General features: G+C 37.8%; 1 protein-coding gene across 3 annotated transcripts in view; it reads right to left on the bottom strand.

Moving 5' to 3' along the window:
• nmdyn-D7 (nucleoside diphosphate kinase homolog 7) overlaps positions 1-20,466 on the bottom strand; it is a 273,428-nt gene that overhangs the window by 188,118 nt on the left and 64,844 nt on the right. For 2 of the 3 annotated variants that reach the window (XM_090413940.1, XM_090413939.1), the window contains exon 4: positions 19,246-19,401. The exons of the other annotated variant lie outside the window; for it this stretch is intronic. In XM_090413940.1, the coding sequence (XP_090270066.1) occupies positions 19,246-19,401 (156 nt within the window). The remainder of the gene's footprint in view (positions 1-19,245; positions 19,402-20,466) is intronic. 3 annotated transcript variants of the gene reach the window in all.

Raw genomic sequence — 20,466 nt, forward strand, 5'->3', positions numbered from 1 at the left:
AGAAGAGAATGTTGAAGATAAGGAGGAATACATCAGAACAGATAGAGGACAATATAGAATAAAGTATAATGAAGTGAAAAAAGTAGTCAGAATGGAAAAGATGAAATGGTTAGAAGTTCAATGCAATAATATAGAACAGCACTATGGAGAGCACAAAACTAGGGAGGTGTAAAAAATGATTAGAACCATTAATAGAAGGTGGCAACAAAAACAGATCACAATTAAAGATGAAAAAGGCAAAGTATTGATGAATAAAGATAAAATTGTACAGTGGTGGACAAGATACTGTAGTGAGTTATATGAAAAAAAAACTACATTCAGATGGAGTTGGGAAACTGATTGAAGAATTGAAGCAGATATCACCACCAGGTAATGAGTATGACACGGACATTTTGGGAGGAGAGGTAGAAAAAGCAATAGGATGGCTAAAACACAAAAAAGACTCCTGGTAATAATGATAACATCAATAGAGAAATGATTAAATATGGTGGCAAAAGTATGGTCACAGAAATGCACCATGTAATATGGTATGGAATGAAGGGAAAATACTAGGGGAGTGGGTGAAATCGATATTAGTGACATTATACAAGAAAGGAAATGAGCTAGAATGTAAAAATTACAGAACAATTGCTTTGACAAGTCACCTTGGTAAGGTGGTGTTAATGATATTGATGAATAGACTGTGAACACAACTGGAAGCATACCTTGCAGACGAGCAAGCAGGATTTATGAAGGATAGAACTACAATTCAACAGATTTTAACAATGAGGTTAATAGCAGAGAAAGCTAGGAGAAAAAACAAAAACATATATACTTGCTTTGTTGACTCTCAGAAAGTATTTGACAGCATTGACCAGAAAGTGACATTAGCAGTTCTGGAATCCTATGGAATTGATAAAAAACTAATAGCTATATTAAAAGATGTTTACCAGAATGTAGTTGCAGCAGTTAGAATAGGTGGTGATTTGGGGAAATGGTTTAAAATAAGCAGAGGTACTAGACAGGGAGACCCAATATCACAAAGCATTTTCATCGCACATTTAGAAATAGCAATGGATAAAATGAAAGAAGATGCCAAAGGAATATCTGTACATGGAATGAGAATTAACAATCTGAGATTTGCAGATAACATTGTTATTATTGAATTTGTCAAAAACATCAATGTTAAAATATGCGATGTATAAAGTCGTGTATCATCGTGCTAATGAAAGTTCAAAGGTTGCAGTTTGACCACCAAAGATGATGTAACGAGCGATGAGTAGGCATTCGTGGAAGGAGCAAGAAATTCGCTTTCCCTGAAAAAAGCAATGCGCGTACAGCAAGGAGATGACATCACTCGGTGACAGCAAATGGGAAAGCGTCGTAGACAAGTTTGGAATGGGATTCACATCACTGAGAGCGGACCTTCTTTTTACGTTTTTCTCCTGGTTCCTGGTCGCGTGTGCCCTCCCTGTGGGTCTCCTGCTCGAAGTTCCCGAGCCATCTCCACATGTTTTGATACCCATCAAAACATGTGAAGACGGCAAAGCGGCAGCGTGTTTCCCGTTGCTGAGCAATGCAAATTGAAGAAAATATAGCACAAAATGACAACAGTGTTCAAATTTTAGACCATCGGTGTGGATCTAACTGATGAGAAAGCAGCAAAGGATTCCTTTGAAAGTAAATCGTGTTAGAAGCGGCGACGCGAAAAGTTTGTAAGCCCAGAAGAAACATGCGGCAAATTCGGGCCGAGCACGTGACTCCCACGTGGCGGCAATCCATTGTACAGAGGGACAATCTATAACAAAGAACAGATGGAAAGATCGAGAGATCAACTATCCTATCTCAATGGCTTTAACAGGCCTTTAAGGCCCACAACCTTCCAAGCATGCTTGGATTTCGTAACCGAAATACGAGGATAGAATGGTCACTTCTATGCCTCAAGGTATTCTTGGCTGTATCCGTGTGTGTTCACGGGGCCGGTTTTGCCTGCTTGTGGGATGAAAAACACCAGATAAACTGGCGGGAAAAACCCTACCGCCCAAGACCGGCTAACTTGGCTATGGCTGAGGAAGATCCTTCAGCTCCTCACGTCTCCGACGGGAATCGAACCTAGGACACTCCTTCCCCAGACATATGGTTGCGAAGCGCAAAGCCACTAGGCTAACCGCGCGGACGAGAGATCAACTAACAAGGTGGTAATGTACAAATCTTCTCTTTTATGTGTTATCTATTGGTGACGAGGGTGTAAAATGGACACAGTCTAGAAAAGGAGAGAGAGAGAGAGAGAATTTTGAGACAGTTTCCTGTATTATGTTAATCGAATTGGACTGGTAGTCTACATTCATAAGTTGTCTAGACCAAGTTTAATGTGTATGGGTTGTTAGTAGCAGTAATCTAGTTTAATACCGACATCCATGTTTGTGATATAGATGAACATAAGATTCTCATAAGTGTGTTTGAATAGCCTGTCTGTTTGATTATTATTACCCTGCTTTACTTGTATTTTAGTATTAACCTTGATTTGCTTGATTATATGTGTTGTTTAAATTGTAATGTTCTTAGATAAATAATAAATATGTTTTCCCATGTATACCTGAGTTTGTCTGAGTAAGAGATTGAATTTTACCACTCACAAAAATATTGAATCTATGTTTTGAGGAAAAAAGGGGAATTTAACATTGTCAAGGCCATGACTGTATACTGAGAACTCAATCTACCTAACTACTTAATCTATATAAGGTATTACTTGAATTCTGGGAAAGTTTCTTCGGATAAGAATTTCTATCCTAGAGCTCTGACTGGTGCAGCATTAACAAAAATTATTTCCGTCAGAGATCGAAGAGAGAAACGGCCTCAGAAAATCAGTTTAGAAGCCAGATCTTAGTAGGCACAAGGAGAACAATAGAGGTAAAATATTTAAGAAAACAACGACATAACAATATTAAAAATGAGGATATTAGGAAAAAGACACTGTTAGTATTCAGAAATATATCAGCAGAGGTAATCTCTAGTGGTATGGTCTTCTTCTTCTTCTTCTTCTTTGAGTGCCATCTCCTATCGGAGGTCGGCGACCACCTTGGCAAATTTTGAGCGATTCTCAGCTATTCTGAGCAGTCTCTCAGAGTTCATACCAGTCCACTGTCTGATATCTGCCAGCCAAGATTTTCTTCATCTTCCTTGTCCTCTTCTTCCATTTATCTTCCCTTTTATAATCAATTGAAGTATCTTATATTTTTCATTACGAAGTAGGTGACCAAGATATGCAGTTTTCCTTCTTTTTATGGTATCTAAAAGTTCACGTGATTTCCCCATTTGTTCCAGTACTTCCTGATTGGACATTTTTGCTGTCCATGGGATTTTTAACATTTGTCTGTATAACCACATCTCAAAGGCTTCAAGTCTTTTTATTGATGTTGTCTTCAAGGTCCAAGTTTCTGCACCGTACAGCAGTACAGACCATACATAGCATTTAACCATGCGTACTCTAAGCTCTAAGTTTAAACTGTGGTTACACAGTGTTGATTTCATCAAGAGAAAATTTTTTCTTGCCATTTCAATTCTAACTTTTATTTCCATTTCTGGATTGCAATCTTCATTTAACCAGCATCCGAGATATTTAAACTTTGCCACTCTTTCTATTTGTTTCCTATTTAAAGAAAGTGCTAAATTAAGAATGGTTTCTTACTTATGACCATGAATTTAGTTTTGGTGATATTTATTTTTAATCCCATTTTTTCACTCTCTTCATTTATTAGTTCCAAAAGATTTTGAAGATCCTGAATATTGTCAGCCAGAAGAGCTGTATCATCGGCATATCGGATGTTACTGATGATTTCACCATTTACACTAATCCCTTCCTTTCTTCCTTCCAAGACTTTTTGAAATATGGCTTCTGAGTAGATGTTAAAAAAAAGAGGTGACAGCACACATCCTTGCCTTACTCCTCGTTTGATGTTAATGGAGTCTGTAATAATGTCATCAACTTGAACAGATGCCTTTTGGTTCCAATATAAGTTTTCAATGATCCTGATGTCTTTACCATCTAATCCAATTCTTTTTAATAGTACAATCATTTTAGCATGTTGGACTTTGTCAAATGCTTTCTTGAAGTCGATGAAGCAAATGAATATTACCTTGTTTTGGTCAATACATTTTTGAAATAAGATCTGAGAACAGAAAAGAGCCTCTCTTGTTCCCAAGCCGTTTCTAAAGCCGAATTGGGTATCACTGATGGTGTCTTCACTTTTTCTGTATATTCTTTTTTGAATTATTTTCAGAAACATTTTGAGAACGTGACTCATTAGGCTGATCATTCTATAGTCATTGCAAGTTTTCGCATTTACTTTTTTTAGATAGCATGACCTATATTGTTTAACCTTTATATCAATGACATAGCCAGTGGATTGCAGGGGGATATTCAGTTGTTTGCAGATGATGCGAAGCTGGGAAGGATTATTAGTAATAGTGCAGATGTGGTAGCCCTGCAAGAGGATTTAAATAAGCTAGATAGATGGGCAAATGAATGGGGGTCTCAGTTTAATGCAGCAAAATGTAAGGTCTTGAGGTTTGGGAAACATCGATGGGATGCTGCATACTCTATGGGAGGAGTTATACTGGAGGAAGTAGGGGAGACAAGAGATCTGGGGTTGATGATTGATAGAAACCTGAAATTTAGGGGACATATTGCAAAGGTGGTGAAGGTAACACAGAGGATTGCTGCTATTATGAGAAGGACACTGACCTGCAGAGATAAGATGGTTATCATTCCGTTGTATAAGTCTCTGATCAGACCACACTTGGACTATTGTTCTCAGATTTGGTCCCCATGATTTGAAGGGGATAAATTAACTGTGGAAAGGATACAAAGACGGATGACAAAGATGGTTTCAGGACTGTACAAGGATAGTTATGAGGATCGGCTGAGAGAATGTGGACTGCAGAGTTTGGTGGATAAAAGAAGGAGAGGTGATATGATTGAGACTTTTAAACTGTTGAGAGGTGGTTACAGGGTTGACACTGGGGAGTTCTTTCGCTTGGTTGAACAGCGGGAAGGAGTGATGACAAGAGGCCATCCCTGGAAGTTACGAAAGGAAACTGTGAACAAGAGGGTAAGGGGTAGTTTCTTTGTGTGGAGGATGGTTGAGCCGTGGAATGCATTGCCTGATGGAGTGGTGGGAGCGAGAATGGTCAGTGAGTTTAAAGAGTGGTATGATAGACTTTGTGTTTCTCAGGGGGGGACCTCCCCTCGATGAGTCTTGACAGACTTTATGTCTTAGGAAGGACCTCCCTCGATGAGTCTTTTGACTCCTTGGAGGCCTGAATAATAATAATAATAATAATGATGAAGGTCGACTATAACTAGTCTTGAGGGATTATGCCTGTATCGTAGATCTTATTAAATAGCTTTACTAATATGTTAATGTTGTCACCTTCTAATAACTTTACTATTTCTGCTGGTATTCTATCTGGTCCTAGGGCTTTACCATTTTTAGCTGAGTTTAATGCACATTCTACCTCTGATTTTAGAATGCGTGGACCTTCCATATGTTCATAAGTATTTTCTGGGTTCTGTCTGTTATCAGTAAAGAGTTCTTCTATATATTTCACTCATTCTTGTATTTTGTCATCCTTTTTGGATATAATTTCTCCCTTTTTGTTTCGAAGGATACAGAATTGTTTTTTCTTACATATACCTGAGGTCTCTTTCATCTTTTTTGTGTAGATTAAAATTGTCATGTTTTTCCTGTAGAATTTCTATTTCTTTACATTTTTCATTCATCCAGATTTCTTTTGCTTTTTTGATCTTGTGTTTAATAATTTTCTGAACCTCTGTATATTTTGTTGGATTATGATTTTTATATGATCTGCGTTGATCCATGAGAGAAAGAATTTCATCAGTCATCCAATCTTTCTTTTTTACTGCTCTATTAGGACATAAGGTATTGGTACATTTCTCTATGAAGACAGATTTCAATTTGTCCCACGATTCATCACCCTCATGATGTCATCATTCTTGATAAGTGCTAGCTCTTGATTCAGATCTTGACTCAATTTGCTTCTTATCTCTGTGTTTTTTAATTTTCCCAAATCAAACCTTTTTTGTTGATGTTTCTTAAGCATAGCTTTCAGTCTAAGTTGTAACTCTGCCACCAGTAGGTTATGATCAGAAGCAATATCTGCACTAGGATAGGTTTTTGTACTCTTTATAGAACTTCGAAATCATTGATTAATTAGTAAGTAATCAATTTGGTTTCTGACTATATTCCCATTGTTATCCTGTGGTGATCGCCAAGTATACAATCTTCGAGGTGGTAGCTTAAACCATGTGTTTGTGATTATTAGCTCCTCTTCCTGGCAGAATTGAAAAAGACAGTCACCTCTCTCATTTCTTGTGCCCAGTCCATGTTCGCCAACTACATCTCCACTTCTACCTTTCCCAACTTTAGCATTGAAATCACCCATGACTATGTTAATATCATGCTTTTTTGTGTTTTTCATTAGTTCTTTTAATTGATCATAAAATTCTTCAATCTCCGTATCACTCTTGTCAGCAGTAGGGGCATAGACTTGTATAAGATTAACATCTAGTGGTTGTCCTTTCAGTTTTAATAACATCATCCTATCTGAGTAAGGGATGAAGCTCAACAGTGACTTATTGATATCTTTGTTTATTATTATTCCAACTCTGCTTTGATGGTTGTTTTCACAACTTCCAGAGTGATACATTGTCATGTCATTGACTTGAGTTTTGCCTGATCCTGGCCACCTAACTTCACTCATTCCTAAAATTCCAATTTCAAGTCTTTTAATTTCTTGGCTTACCTGCTTCATACAAGGTTCTGACATTCCAGGTTCCTAGTTTTACTGAGCGCATCATGTTGAGCCCGGGGATTCTTCGCACCCCTGTCCCATTTAAGGGACGCCAGTCACTTAAACAAAATGAAGAGAAAAGGTTAGCAGAACATGTTTTTTTGCCATAATGGCAGTAAAAAAACAAACAGAGGAAGAGCAAGATCTAGGTGGGTCGACACAGTAAGAAGTGCCTTAGAAGACTGAAATATAAATATAAAAATTGTAAAAAAAGTGTGTGTTTATGTGCAAGAGTTGCAAGTTGAACATTTGCAGTTTGTCGTGTGTGTAGGGGGGATTTGTTTGTTTAAGTTTGTTTACAAAATAGTTTAGCTTAGAGAGGAGTATAGTAACCAGAGAAGAAAAGATTGCAGCAGCTATGTCTTTACAAGAGTTTAATTTTGATTTTAGTCGTTTTGTGAAATGCGAGGTGTGCTATATTTATTCATCAGATTATGTTGATAAATTATGGATATTTAAGGCAGATGGAAGGAGGCTATGTGTGAAGTGTGATCTGAATGCAGACTTGATGGGCGGGAACATATCATTAACTAACGGTGCTAGCAGTGAGAATGCCACGAGAAGGACGAGTGCTTGTCTGATAGCAAAAAAAGATACTGTAAAAGAGCAGCGAAATATTCGTAAAAAAAGTTTTGAAAAAGCAAACAAACGATCAGCTAAACTTAACAATTTATGATAGTGAGAATGATGAAAGCAATATGAATGTAGTGGAAGCTGAAAAACAGAGTGCAATTAATGGTAAGGTGGTGAGCAGCATTGACAGCGAACAAGTGTGTATGACTGGAAATAAAATTGAGAGGGTGAATGATAGCAAAAAAATGACTTAAGATTTGAAAGCTGAGTTGGGGAAGATGAGGCAGGAGATGAAATGGATGTGAAGTGAAATGAAGAGAATTATAGATATGTATGGAAGAGTGAAGAAGATGAAAGACCTGAAAGTGGTGTTGTATAGGGATTTGATTATTTGAGGTGTAGTAAATGAGAAGATGAACAAGGTTTGTTTTCCTGGGGGAAAAATGAATAGCGTGACTGAGGCATTGAATATGAGGCTAAGTGAGTAAAGGAGTTGATAGTAGTAGTAGGAACAAATGACTTCACTGGGAACAAGGAAAATGTAAGATTGGGTATCAGGAGATTGTTGAGAGGATCGAAGATAAAAGTGCAATAGGAAAGGTAGTTAGTGTGTTGTCAAGGTATGACAGTGACGAGATGAGGCTAAGAACAAATATTGTGAATATATTAGCAGAAATGTAATTCAAATTCAGACCATGGATTCTGAATTTGAATTCAGACTCCATGGTAGGAAAAACAGTTGGATTTGAAGAAGTTCTGGAATGAATAAGGAGAAAAAGAAATTGCTCAAGGAAAGTATGGAGAAGTCACATTAAATAAGTATTATCAGTGGAACTTATTATATATCTAGGAATGTTATGTTTGAATACAAAGCTAGAAGTGTAAGAAACAAGGCAAATGAAATGGTTGCATTAATTGAGTCTATTCACCCAGAAATTGTTGGAATAAGTGAGACATGGTTGGATGAGCATGACATCCCAACAGGAATAGAGAGAGAATGGCATGATGTATTTTGTGAAGGCAGAAAGGGTAAAAATGGAGGAGGAGGAGTGCTATTTATGACAGAGAAAGAATTATATCCATACAAGCTAGAGATGAAAGAGGGAGAAATAGTGGCAGTGGTTTTAAGGCAGCATGGTGTGAGATAGAGGTGAACAGAATGAAATACTTAGTTGGATGTTGTTATAGACCTGGTATTGTGGATGATAATGACCATGAAATGTATAATCAAATTAGCCAAACAAACAAAAAAAGGGTGATCATTATGAGTGATTTTAATTATGGAAATATAGACTGGGATGATGAGATAGCAAATGGAAGTAAAGAAAATAAGTTTTTCAAGTTTTTGAGGGACAACTACCTCAGGCAGTATGTAACAGAGGGCACAAGAGGATTGAGAGTCTTGAACTTGATCATCTCATCAGAAAATGTATGACATGTCAAATCACCCTCCAGTTAGTGAGAGTGACCATGAAGTGATTACCTGGGTGGTTGCCAGCAGTGTGAGGACCTCTGTGAGGAAAGGGCATATGTGGAACTACAAGGCTGGTGATTATGAGAAGCTCGGGAGACAGTTTGCAGGTATAGCATAGAATGAGGAGTTGGCTGGAAAGAAGATCAATGCTGCTTGGATTCAAAAACAATCTACACCTCCGAATCAAAAAATTAAAATAATCAAAGAAAATGTGTTGAACAAATTGTAACTCTAATTTATTGCATAGAGAATAACTATTACCAAATATAAATTAGCATCATCTAAATCAGGGGTCTTCAACGCACGGCCTGTAGGGCACAGGTCTCTTTGCCATGGCCTGCTGGCCATTTTGAAAAAATAACTACTTAACATTAAAGCGCGACTAAATAAATAAACAATTTCAATGAAGCCCGAGGGCCACTAAGCTATACTGCAGTATTTAGAATTGTAAGATGCTTTCCAGATTTACAAGGAACTCTGTGCATTTGATACTTTACATAAAATTTGTATAAAAATAAATATTAAATGGACATGTTTCTTCAGCTATCTACCAGTTTCAAGCGGTACTTAAGTACTAGTACTAATGTCGCAGGTAGATGGCTGAAGCAGTAGTTCATTCGAGTGCGCTGTCTAGTGCCTTCCAGATACATCTCAAAGGTTCTCAATACTTTTTTCATATAAATACAAGAGAAGTTCATCCACAGTCAATTAGTCGTGAACAATGCAATATTCGTGTATAAGCGCAGGCAGGTTCGTTATGTTCGCCATAGCCTATTGTGGTTTTATATTGCCAGACTTATTTCATCGTTATTATTATTACCCCAAGAACTCATGGAGTCAAAGACTCATCTGGGAGGTTGTTTTATCACACACACACATCTCAACATACCGTGTCTTAAACACACTCAAACTCCTTGCAGACACTACACTCTCAGGTAAGTCATTCCAATCATTCACAACTCTGCACGAAAAAAAACCTGCTTCCCACTCCCCTACTCACACCCTCTTTATACAGTTTCCAGGGATGACCTCTGGTTCTCCCCTGATCTCTCATTAATGAGACATATATGGATAATATGAGACATATATGGAGAATAACCGTTACACGGCCATTTGGATCATTTTTTGGGTTCACCTTCCATCACTATGGCATCTATGAGTAAAAAGCATAAATCAAAGTCTATGATATATGTATTGCAAGGCTTGAGTGTTGTTGATTATTAATGTTAGTGCTTCACAGTATAAACAACACCAAGAGATGAAAAAATATTAACTTATTGAACTTACTGTTTCAGTGGTTTTCTACCAAGCAGCATTTGAGCACAAGTTATAACTGTGACAAGCATGCAGGCACTACACTAAAACATTAGAAATAATTTAATTTGTAACTGATATATAACAAGGTGCCTTTTATGGCAGTTAACTGTAAAGTTATTGTGGATAAGTCTGACTATCAGGTATCAGATCTCTGGCAAATGGATGCAACCATACTTCTGGAGATAGTTTTCGGTATTGAGACCACATGTTTATTAAACAATAAAAAATAAAAGAATAAAAAAACGGACAAGTTTCGTTCGCCATAACACTTACATATGTAGTCTCAATACTGTAAACTACCTCCAGAACTGCTTACCCACAGAAACCTTTGCTTGCAACCATACTTGTCAAGGTTGGTGGAGCGCTTCATAGCAGATGTTGATTCAAAAAATAGTCTTTCAGACCAATAGTAACTTCTGTGTAAAACTGATATCTTCTTCCATTTAACCATTTAATCCTATGTGAAGAAGTAAGTACCCAGAACATGGTCTACTAGTCCATGTTCTGGGTACTTACGTCTGCAATCATCTTTATGGTCAACTTGCCATAAAGATGATTGCAGACATAATTGTTGTGTTCTTCAAGATGAATGTTAACTGATCTACATGTCTGTCCAAGTCTGCAGGCATAGAGAACTTTATACACTGCAGGATGTGCAAGAATTATTAATCTGAATCATGTAGCATGAGATTTGAAGTTGATGTTAGAGATAATACAGCAGAAATGTGTCCAAGGAAAGGTGGTGAGCATGTTTCCCAGGTATGATAATGCAGAGTGAAGGGAAGAGCAGTAATAATGAATGAGACGATTGCGAGAATGTGTAGGAAAAGAGGTCTGGAATATGTGGATACATGGAGCATGTTTGAGGATAGAAGAGTGTTATGTGCAAGAGATGAATTACACTAGAATTCAGAGGGATGTAGAGAGACAGTGATTTTCTGGACAAGTGAGTGTATCAGGGCAGGGAAACTAGAATTGCACAGGTTGAATGTAGCAGGGATGGCCTAATGTGGGGTAGCAGTTTGAGAAGGTGTACATTATATTATAGAGCCAGGTGAAGTATGAGAGGAGTAAGAATAGCTATAAGAATACTGGCAGTGCACTAGTTTTTCTGTATACAAATACTAGGAGCATTAGAAATAAAGGGAATGAGTTTGTGACATTGATTGACTCAACCTCTCTAAAGGTTGTTAGTATCAGTGAAAATTGGTTAAATGAGGAGGATGTTCTAATAGGGAAAGCAATTGAAGGGAGTAGCATATTTCAGCAGGACAGGAAGGATAAATGTGGTGTGAAGTCTTGTGCCCTCTCTGGGTGGAGAATCACAGTGGAGATAATATTAATGGCTTTGAGAGTACATGGTGTGAGATAAACGTGTATTCAACAACATATTTAGTGGAATTATTAGATATTTAATGGAACAGACCAGGGTTTTTTGTTGTTGTTATTGGATATTTAATATTTACTGGAAGAGACCAGGGTATATGGTGATGAGCAGGAAATATTTAGGCAAATTAGCTTGGCAAGCACATAGCGACTGATCATTATGGGAGGATTCAACTATAGCGATATAAACTGGGCAAAGGAGACAGCATGCAGCAATAAGGCTTCCTTGGATTTCTTGAGGGACAAATGTCTTAGGCAGTATGTGGTGGAAGAAACACAAGGATCAAGAGTTTTGGAATTAGTCATAGCATCAGAGGATCTGAATGTGACTGAGATGTGATACTTGGCTCTTGTTGGGAGTAATCATGTAGTCCTGACTTGAAGGATGAATAGGCATGTGGAAGTATCAAAATAAAGAGAAGTTATGTAGATAACTTTCTTTATTCAAATTCTTTCATCCATTGCATTGCTGCAAGCTGGTTTCTAAGCATATACTTAGAAACATAGAACATAGAAACCAGCTTGCAGCAATGCAATGGATGAAAGAATTTGAAGGTACAGGGGCCATTAGTACATGAAAAATACATTCCACCCTTGCAATTCTAGTTTCCCTGCTCTGACATGCTCACTTGCATAGGAAACAACAGTCTCTCTATGGATTACAGATGGATTACATTTAAATGTAATCCATCTATCTCTTGCATACAGCTCTCTTCTATCCTGAAATGTACTCCAGGCATCTATATATAACAGCCCTCTCTTCCTACACATTCTTGTTGTTACCTCATTCATTATCACTGCTTTCTCCTCCATTGTGCATTATCACACTGGAACAATATGTTCACTATCTTTCCTCGGATATATTTCTGCTGCACTATTATTATTATTATTATTATTATTGTTCCGGGAAACTGCAAGGAGTCGACAGACTCATCGAGGGAGGCCCTAACATCATGTCAAGAACAACTATTCAACATTCACACAGTATCTATCATACCTTGCCTTGAACTCATTCACGGTCGTAGCACCCACAACAGACTCTGGAAGCTTATTCCACTCATTTACCACTCTCCAAGTAAAGAACCTAGCTCTAACACCCTTGTCAACCACGCTCTTGCCCAGCTTCCATGCATGGCCCCTAGTCCTCCCACTACCAGTCATATTTTCAAAAATATCTTCTGGATCAATCTTATAAAAACCCTTCAGTAATTTGAATGTCTCAATCATATCACCCCTCCTTCGCCTATCGTCCAATTTCTGCAACCCACAAATCTTCAACCTATTCTTATAAGGTTCATTCCACAGACCTGCTATCATCTTGGTCACTCGTCTCTGGACCCTCTCCAATTCCTCCCCATCACGAAGAAACCCTGGTGCCCATAACTGGGCACAGAAGTGCAGATGGGGTCTTATCAAGGCTCGATACAGAGGAACAACAACTTGTTCGTCTCTGCATGTTAAAGTATTTTTCAGAAGCCAAGTGATTTGGTGAGCTGTTTTAGTTACTTTTGCAATGTGCCCCCTAAACTTCAACTCCCTATCCACCAACACTCCCAAATCCCTGGCCTCATCAATCTCCTGGAGTATGGTTCCACCAATGTGATATACTGCTGCTATTCTTTTCACCCCAAAGTGCATAACCTTACACTTTCCCACATTAAATTGACATCCATTTTTCCTAGCCCAGTCCTCCAAACTATCCAAATCATCCTGTAAAATTTTGACATCCTGTGCACTCACAATTGCTCTACCCAACTTTGCATCATCAGCAAACAAGTGAACACTTCCTCTCAGATCCTTTCCAATATCATTGATGAACAAATTGAAAAGCAGTGGTTCAAGAACAGAGCCCTGTTGCACTCCACTAGTCACAAGACGTCTTTTAGACTCCACTCCTGAATAAACCACTCTTTGATATCTCTCCTTCAACCACCCTCCTATCCATCTCACCAACCCTATATCTATACCCATCTGCTCCAGTTTACTGATTAGGGTTCCATGTGGTATCCTATCAAAGGCCTTGGCAAGGTCCAGTAGTATCATTGTAAACCCATTACCCCTATCCAGTTCAGCCGTCAGTGTGTTATAAAATGTGAGCAAGTTACTGAGGCATGATCTACCCTTCACAAAACCATGTTATCCCCCATACAATATCCCATTTTCATCTATCCAATCCTGTATTCTTGACTAATTTCTCTAAGACCTTGACAATGATTCCTGATATGCTAATCGGTCGGTAATTTACAACAGCAGTCTTGGAACCACCTTTATGCAGTGGAACTATTTTCCCCTCTTTCCACCCGCTCGGGACTAACCTAGACCCGAGACTCAAATTAAACAAAATGGTCAAGGGTACTGACAATTCTTTAGCTGCTTCTCGTACAACATGAGCTGGTATACCATCCAATCCCACAGATGTGTTGACATTGAGGTTATGCAATAGACTACTCACCTCCACTTCATTAACCACAATTCCCGTATAATCTACTGGTTTATTCGTTTCTGCAATGTCACCACCTGGATGATATACTCTTGCAAAGTGCTCACACAGTAACTCAACTATCTCAACTGATTCAGTTACCTCCCTACCATCGGCATTCTTTAAAATCAATCTGCCATGTACATTTTTCCTTTTACTTGCTACATATCTAAAAAACTGTTTAGGATTCTCTTTAGCCTGCAGCCAATGTTCTTTCGTAATCCTTTTTTGCTTTTCTTACCACACTCGTCACCCTTCTGGCCTGCGCTTTATACCATTCATATGCCTGCCGGTCACCCTTCTCCTTAAATTCCCTCCATAGGTGTTTCTTTTTTTGCAGCTCAAGCTTAATGGTGTTATTCATCCATTTAACCCCTACTTGATTTATTATTCGGACTCTAGGTATACAGTCAGCCATTGCTTCATGCAAGCACTTCTTAACTACTTCCCATGCACTATCAACTTCTAGTCCTTGCAGTTGTACATGCCATGGCACTGAACCAATCAAACTCCTAAGCTTGTCATACTGTCCAGCCCGATAATTCCACATGTACCCTGTCTTAATTGAAAATTCCACACCTTTAGCCACCTCCCAAGTTAAGACCCTATGATCACTCTCACCGATTGGTGGCAATGTGGTCATATTTGTTACAGCCAAATCCTCAGATGTAATTACTAGGTCAAGCACTCTCTGACCCCTAGTATTTTCCTGTACATGCTGTCGCAGATAGTTATCCCTTAATAACCGCATAAAATCCAGTTCCTTCCTTCCGTGTGTCCTCTCCTCACTCCAATCAATGCGACCATAGTTGAAATCTCCCATAATAATCACCCTCCTTCCACCCATTTCTTCTATTTGCTTGTGCATACTGTCACCACCATCTTTTCCATCAGCTGGCCTATAGCAGCACCCAATTGTATATTTAGTTCTGATAGCAACAATCTCACACCAAATGGCCTCAAATGTGCTCTTTTCTCTATCCTGCAATTCAACTTCTATTCTCCTTGGCTGGAGCTCATCAGCTATCATCAACAATACTCCTCCCCCCATTTTATTCTCTCTATCATTCCTGAACACACTATATCCATCACATTCAATCCCACTAGTTATATCATCTACAGTCAGCCATGTTTCACTAATACCTATAACCTGTGGTCTGGAAGTGCCAACCACGGCCAAAAATTCTTCCTTCTTGTTCCTAATACTCCTAGTATTAGTGTACATGAATTTAAGACCCCCATTAGCCCCAACCCTACCTTGATGCCTTATATTAACTATCCCACTCAGATTTGTTGTCCTTATTTGCTCTGGCATTTATATTCATTCTTACCTTCAACTGCCTCCATAAGGACTGTATAACTACTCCCCCCCCCTTAACAAATCTAGTTTCCTTGAATTTGCACATCCACTACATTCAGCAACACTTTTTCAAGTCTTCTTACACCGTAACCATTCAAATGCAAGCCATCCATCTTATATATATCCTTTCGCCCATCAAACTCACTCCACACATCCACAAATTCCACACCACTCGTCATACATAACCCACGCATAAAGTCATTCGCAATTATGGCCCTCTTTTTAAACATTTCACTGTCATACCGTGGCAAAAGACTAATCATTCTAACTCTCTCACTCTTTTCTTTTGCTACCTCAAACAATTCATTCAGGTCTTCTATCATTTCCATTTTATCTCCTTTCAAATCATTCGTACCTGCCACAACAATCATTTCTTTCACCCTTTCCTTTTGCTCTCTAATAGACTCAGTTACGTCCTTTATGGTTGCACCAGGTTGGTACGATTTTGTCAACTCCTCTACTAACACACCTCATACTAACGAGTCTCCATACAGCACTCTATCCTTCATTTTGTTCATGTTCACATTCATACGTCTATTTTTCCTGTCATACCTTTTATTATTGGTTGGTTCATTCAGTCTACTTTTGTTCATGCACTCTAGCTGCTGTTTTGCTCTTTCTATTGCACTATTCAACAACGCGATCTCACTCAATGCATCTATCTCATCTTTTTTATTCTCTGAGAAACCATTTATACTATCATTCACCCTTTCTACATTCACACTCTCACAATTTTCATGTACAACCTTGCCGTTTCCTGTCATATCCCTATTTCCTTCATTCTGAAGGTTGACAAAAATATCACACTCACGATCCAAAATACACTTCAATTCCTCATTCTCCCTACATTTTCTACACATATTCAATCCTTTATTATCATCTGACCGCACTCCGCAAAGCGTACATTTCACAGCTAGTACACTGACTCATTTCTTTTATACTACCGTTCTTTGATAAGGATGGCGAACCTTCATTACTGGCCACCATTTTCCTTCGCACAGGTGCCATACTTATTTGCAACGTGTTTTGTCAAATTATACGTTATAACACACCAAAAACAGACGCACTAAAATACGCAAGGCAAACAAAACAAAACTACACAATATTAAGTAATTTGTATCGATAACTGAAAATGATACTTATCTTATCCTGAGCTTGCACGAACACTACACATTACGAATTCATCTAGTGGCGACTTCCCGACATAGATTATGTTATAAAACACTTTAGTACACTAACCACGCTAATAAAGCCCAATAATATACCAAAATTACACACTTAAGTCCATTACATTGAATCCAAAACATCAATAAATCAACAAAAATCACAAATCTCTCAGGAGCTCTCCGATAGCACGTCCGTTCACCAGCTAGCCTCGACACCAAATTCCTAAACATAAACTTCAAATCTTGCAATACACGATTCACGCTACCTCTTAGGTCATTTATACCAACCACTACTATCATCTCTTCTACATTACCTCTCTTCACTGCCATACACACTATCATCAGAACTCCTCTGGCACTCTACACCATGAATCATCAAATCTTCATACATGATCCACCACAGATTCATTCATTCCTTCTCTTACTGGCATCCTTGCCTCTTTCTACTTCCAATGTCTCCTCCCTTTCTCACCTACTTTACCTCCTTCCTCTCATCACTCTATTTCTTGCTTTCACACTCTCAACTTTCTCCAATTTCCACTGTTCCTCTGTCTCTCCCATTCTTCCTTTCTTTCTCCTTTGCCTTTTTCATGCCCTTCTTTCACACCTACTCGTGTTCTTCTTGCACTAAATAACTTCTCAGCCTCCTAATTTCTTCATTCACTCTCCTCAAATGAGAATTCATTCCTTCCATCTCCTTTCTCAGCAGTCTTATTTCTCTCGCTCTCTCTCTCTCTCCTGCTTTCAAATGACACATTTCTATGCAAAATCATGGTCATCAGACATCTCTCTCTCTCTCTCTCTCTCTCTACCACAATGCTGAAGGTCAAATCCATATGGACAATTTTTGTATTATTTTATCCCTCCAACAAACTACTGGTATCCAAAAATTTGCATTCACTTATTTCCAAAGCAACATCTTTGCTTCCGCTAAATATTAGATCAAAATAAATTGATGTCAAAAACTTAAGGATGAACACTATTTCTGAAGATTACAACCACAAATTCAGATGAATCACCTTGTGGCAATGCGTATTATTGATTATTTCAAGTAGAAAGTGGGTACACATTCAAATTTTTGAATCCCACACAAAGGGATCATGTGGTAGCACTCAACAGGATAAAAGGCAAAAGGAAGCACTAAGCAAACTATGTTTGAAGGAAGCTCTTTTCATAAAGGAATAAAGTTGCAAACTTGGATGTCTTGTAATATCTCAAAGACATCACGAGATGATTTCATTTGGGGAAAAATTATTGGAAAGCCTGAAGAAGGCTACTGCTATTACAAGAGTTTGGAATCTCATATAGTGTTGTATCCAGGCACTGAGCAACGCATTTCAAATCTGGAACACATTTCAAACTAATGAAATGTGCTCCACATGTTTGCTAATAGGTCACCCTCACTCTACTACAGAGCACGAAGACAGATTTTTGGTTATAACAGCAAAACATAATCTACGCACCACAGCACGAGCTTGCACGTCTGTAAATGAAAGATATTAATTGAATCGAGTGACCAACAGGTTTCCCATATCTCAACCCCATAGAACATGTTTGAAATGCAATAGGGAGCTGCACTGCTGCTCAAAATTCCCCTCCAGAAAACAGACAAGGCTTTATCCTTGCTCTGAAGGAGCAGTGGGCCAATTTGCCTCAAGAACTCCTGAATTACTTGGTGCTAAGCATGGTATGATGTTGCATGAGTTGCTTCCCAGTTTGGGGGGGGGGGACATATTCCATTCTGAAATGTCTCTCCACATAGTTTCCTGTAAGCACTGTATATTAATTCCTTAACTACATCCTTAGGAAATTTGTAACTTTTACCAAAAACATATTATAATTTAATTTGTATGACATTTATAACACATTTTTTGTGCAATATAATTTATTAATGTGCTGGCAATAAATTTATGTCCACCTTTGGCTGCAATCATGAAAATTTTTTAATGTACAGGTAAAAATTTAGTTCATCCTTAGCTTTTGGACACCAGCGTACTTATGTATCCCAGCACTTCCCACCATCTACATTTCATGCACACAAACATATTCCTGTTCCTTACCTGCCTCAGCTTTAAACTACAGGATGTGTACATGCTGCAAAATCATTATTTATTGTGGGTACAGCAAGTTGACATGCAGCCCACAGTGGGCTAGACAACAACGTGTTAGAATACAATTGTATTAATTGTATTCTAACACGCTGAATACAATTAATACAATTGGATACAATACAGAGATAATAATATCCTAACAAAAGACCACACCAATCATATAAAAACTTTTTCTGCTTCCAGTCTCTCTTCCCTTTCTCCTTGACCTGGTTGGCCGCATGGATAGTGCACCTGCTCTCTAACCCAAAGTTTATAGGTTCAAGTCCCACTGTGGGCATGGATGTATCTAAAAGCCTGCTCTTGCCAAGCTTAGCTCCATTAGTTTATAAGGCTTGTCTTTAAAAACATCAATTTCAATAGCACAAACTTAAAAACCACTACTGGTAATAAAATAAACAACGCTATAAAATCCTTCCTTATTACTAACACTTATCTTTTTTAGCAGCACCCATCAACAAAATTGCATATTTCTACCTTTATAATATTATAAATATTACTATATTAAAAACATTATTAAAAGCATATACCTATAAGAAATTTTATCATCCACTTTTTCAGGTGAATCACCTTCTTTATTCATTGTGAGCATTCTTGCTTTGGTTATATATAATTTATTCTTGTCAATAATATCCAGTATTTTTCCAAGATTCTTCAGTCCAGAGTTTTTTATTACTGCTAGGGTGCTACAATAATCAAGATGTTCAAATATATTCAATTAAAAATAATGTAAATGAAATAAATTAGTTTGGGGAAAAATAAATTTAATATCTTATCTATATTATTTGATTGATCAGAATGTATCGAGATTGAAGTTTTGAAAATTGATACCAAAATACAGATGTCCAAACTCAGTTATTTATAGAGTTTAGTCATTGGTGGATATAAACTAAAATGCTTGTTTCAACACTGCTACCATTGCTTTGGATCAATGCAAGTTTTCTCAAATTCTATCATCATAATCAAATCTTATCTTCTTCAAAGTTCTGCCAAGAATAAAAGAAAGGAAAAATTTGCAGAAATAAGGTACTACATATATATTTATATATATATATATATATGTAGAAAGTTTTTTTACCTTGGGTATAATATACGTTAAAGATACCAAGTTGGTTTTAATCCTATTTCCCAAGTAAGCAAACAAGTAAGTCAAGTTTGCGCCTGCACGTAGTGCAAGTTTGAGGCAACTCGTAGTAAAGGTGGAATAAGCTCTGATCACTATTCTTAGTATTTACCCCTAATGCAAAGCACATCTCCTTGCGGAAATGTATGATGCTATGCATTAAAGGCAAGGGCCACTACCCAGACCAGTTTCGACCTTTATTCAAGTCTCATCAGTGGGAGCCAGGCTTAGAAATACCAAGGTTTAAGTAATACAGAGCTTATAAATTTTACCAAAACAAGTTGCCATAAGGTGCTTTGACCTTATTAAGTAAAAATCTCAGGATGAGAAATAGATGTAGAAATTTTTTTTACCTTGGGTATAATATACGTTAAAGTACCAAGTTGGTTTTAATCCTATTTCCCAAGTAAGCAAACAAACAAGTAAGTCAAGTTTGCATCTGCACGTAGTGCAAGTTGCACTACGTGTGGAGTCTCCCAGACTTGCACTATGTGCAGGTGCAAACTTGACTTACTTGTCTGTTTGCTTACTTGGGAAATAGGATTAAAACAACTTGGTATCTTTAACATATATATATATATATATATATATATATTGGAATAAGTGAAACTTGTTTGTCAGGAGGATG

Source organism: Typopeltis vanoorti, chromosome 24 (genome assembly GCF_054136105.1).
Source record: "Typopeltis vanoorti isolate ZY-2024b chromosome 24, IOZ_Tvanoo_1.0, whole genome shotgun sequence".
Taxonomy (NCBI): Eukaryota; Metazoa; Arthropoda; class Arachnida; order Uropygi; family Thelyphonidae; genus Typopeltis; species Typopeltis vanoorti.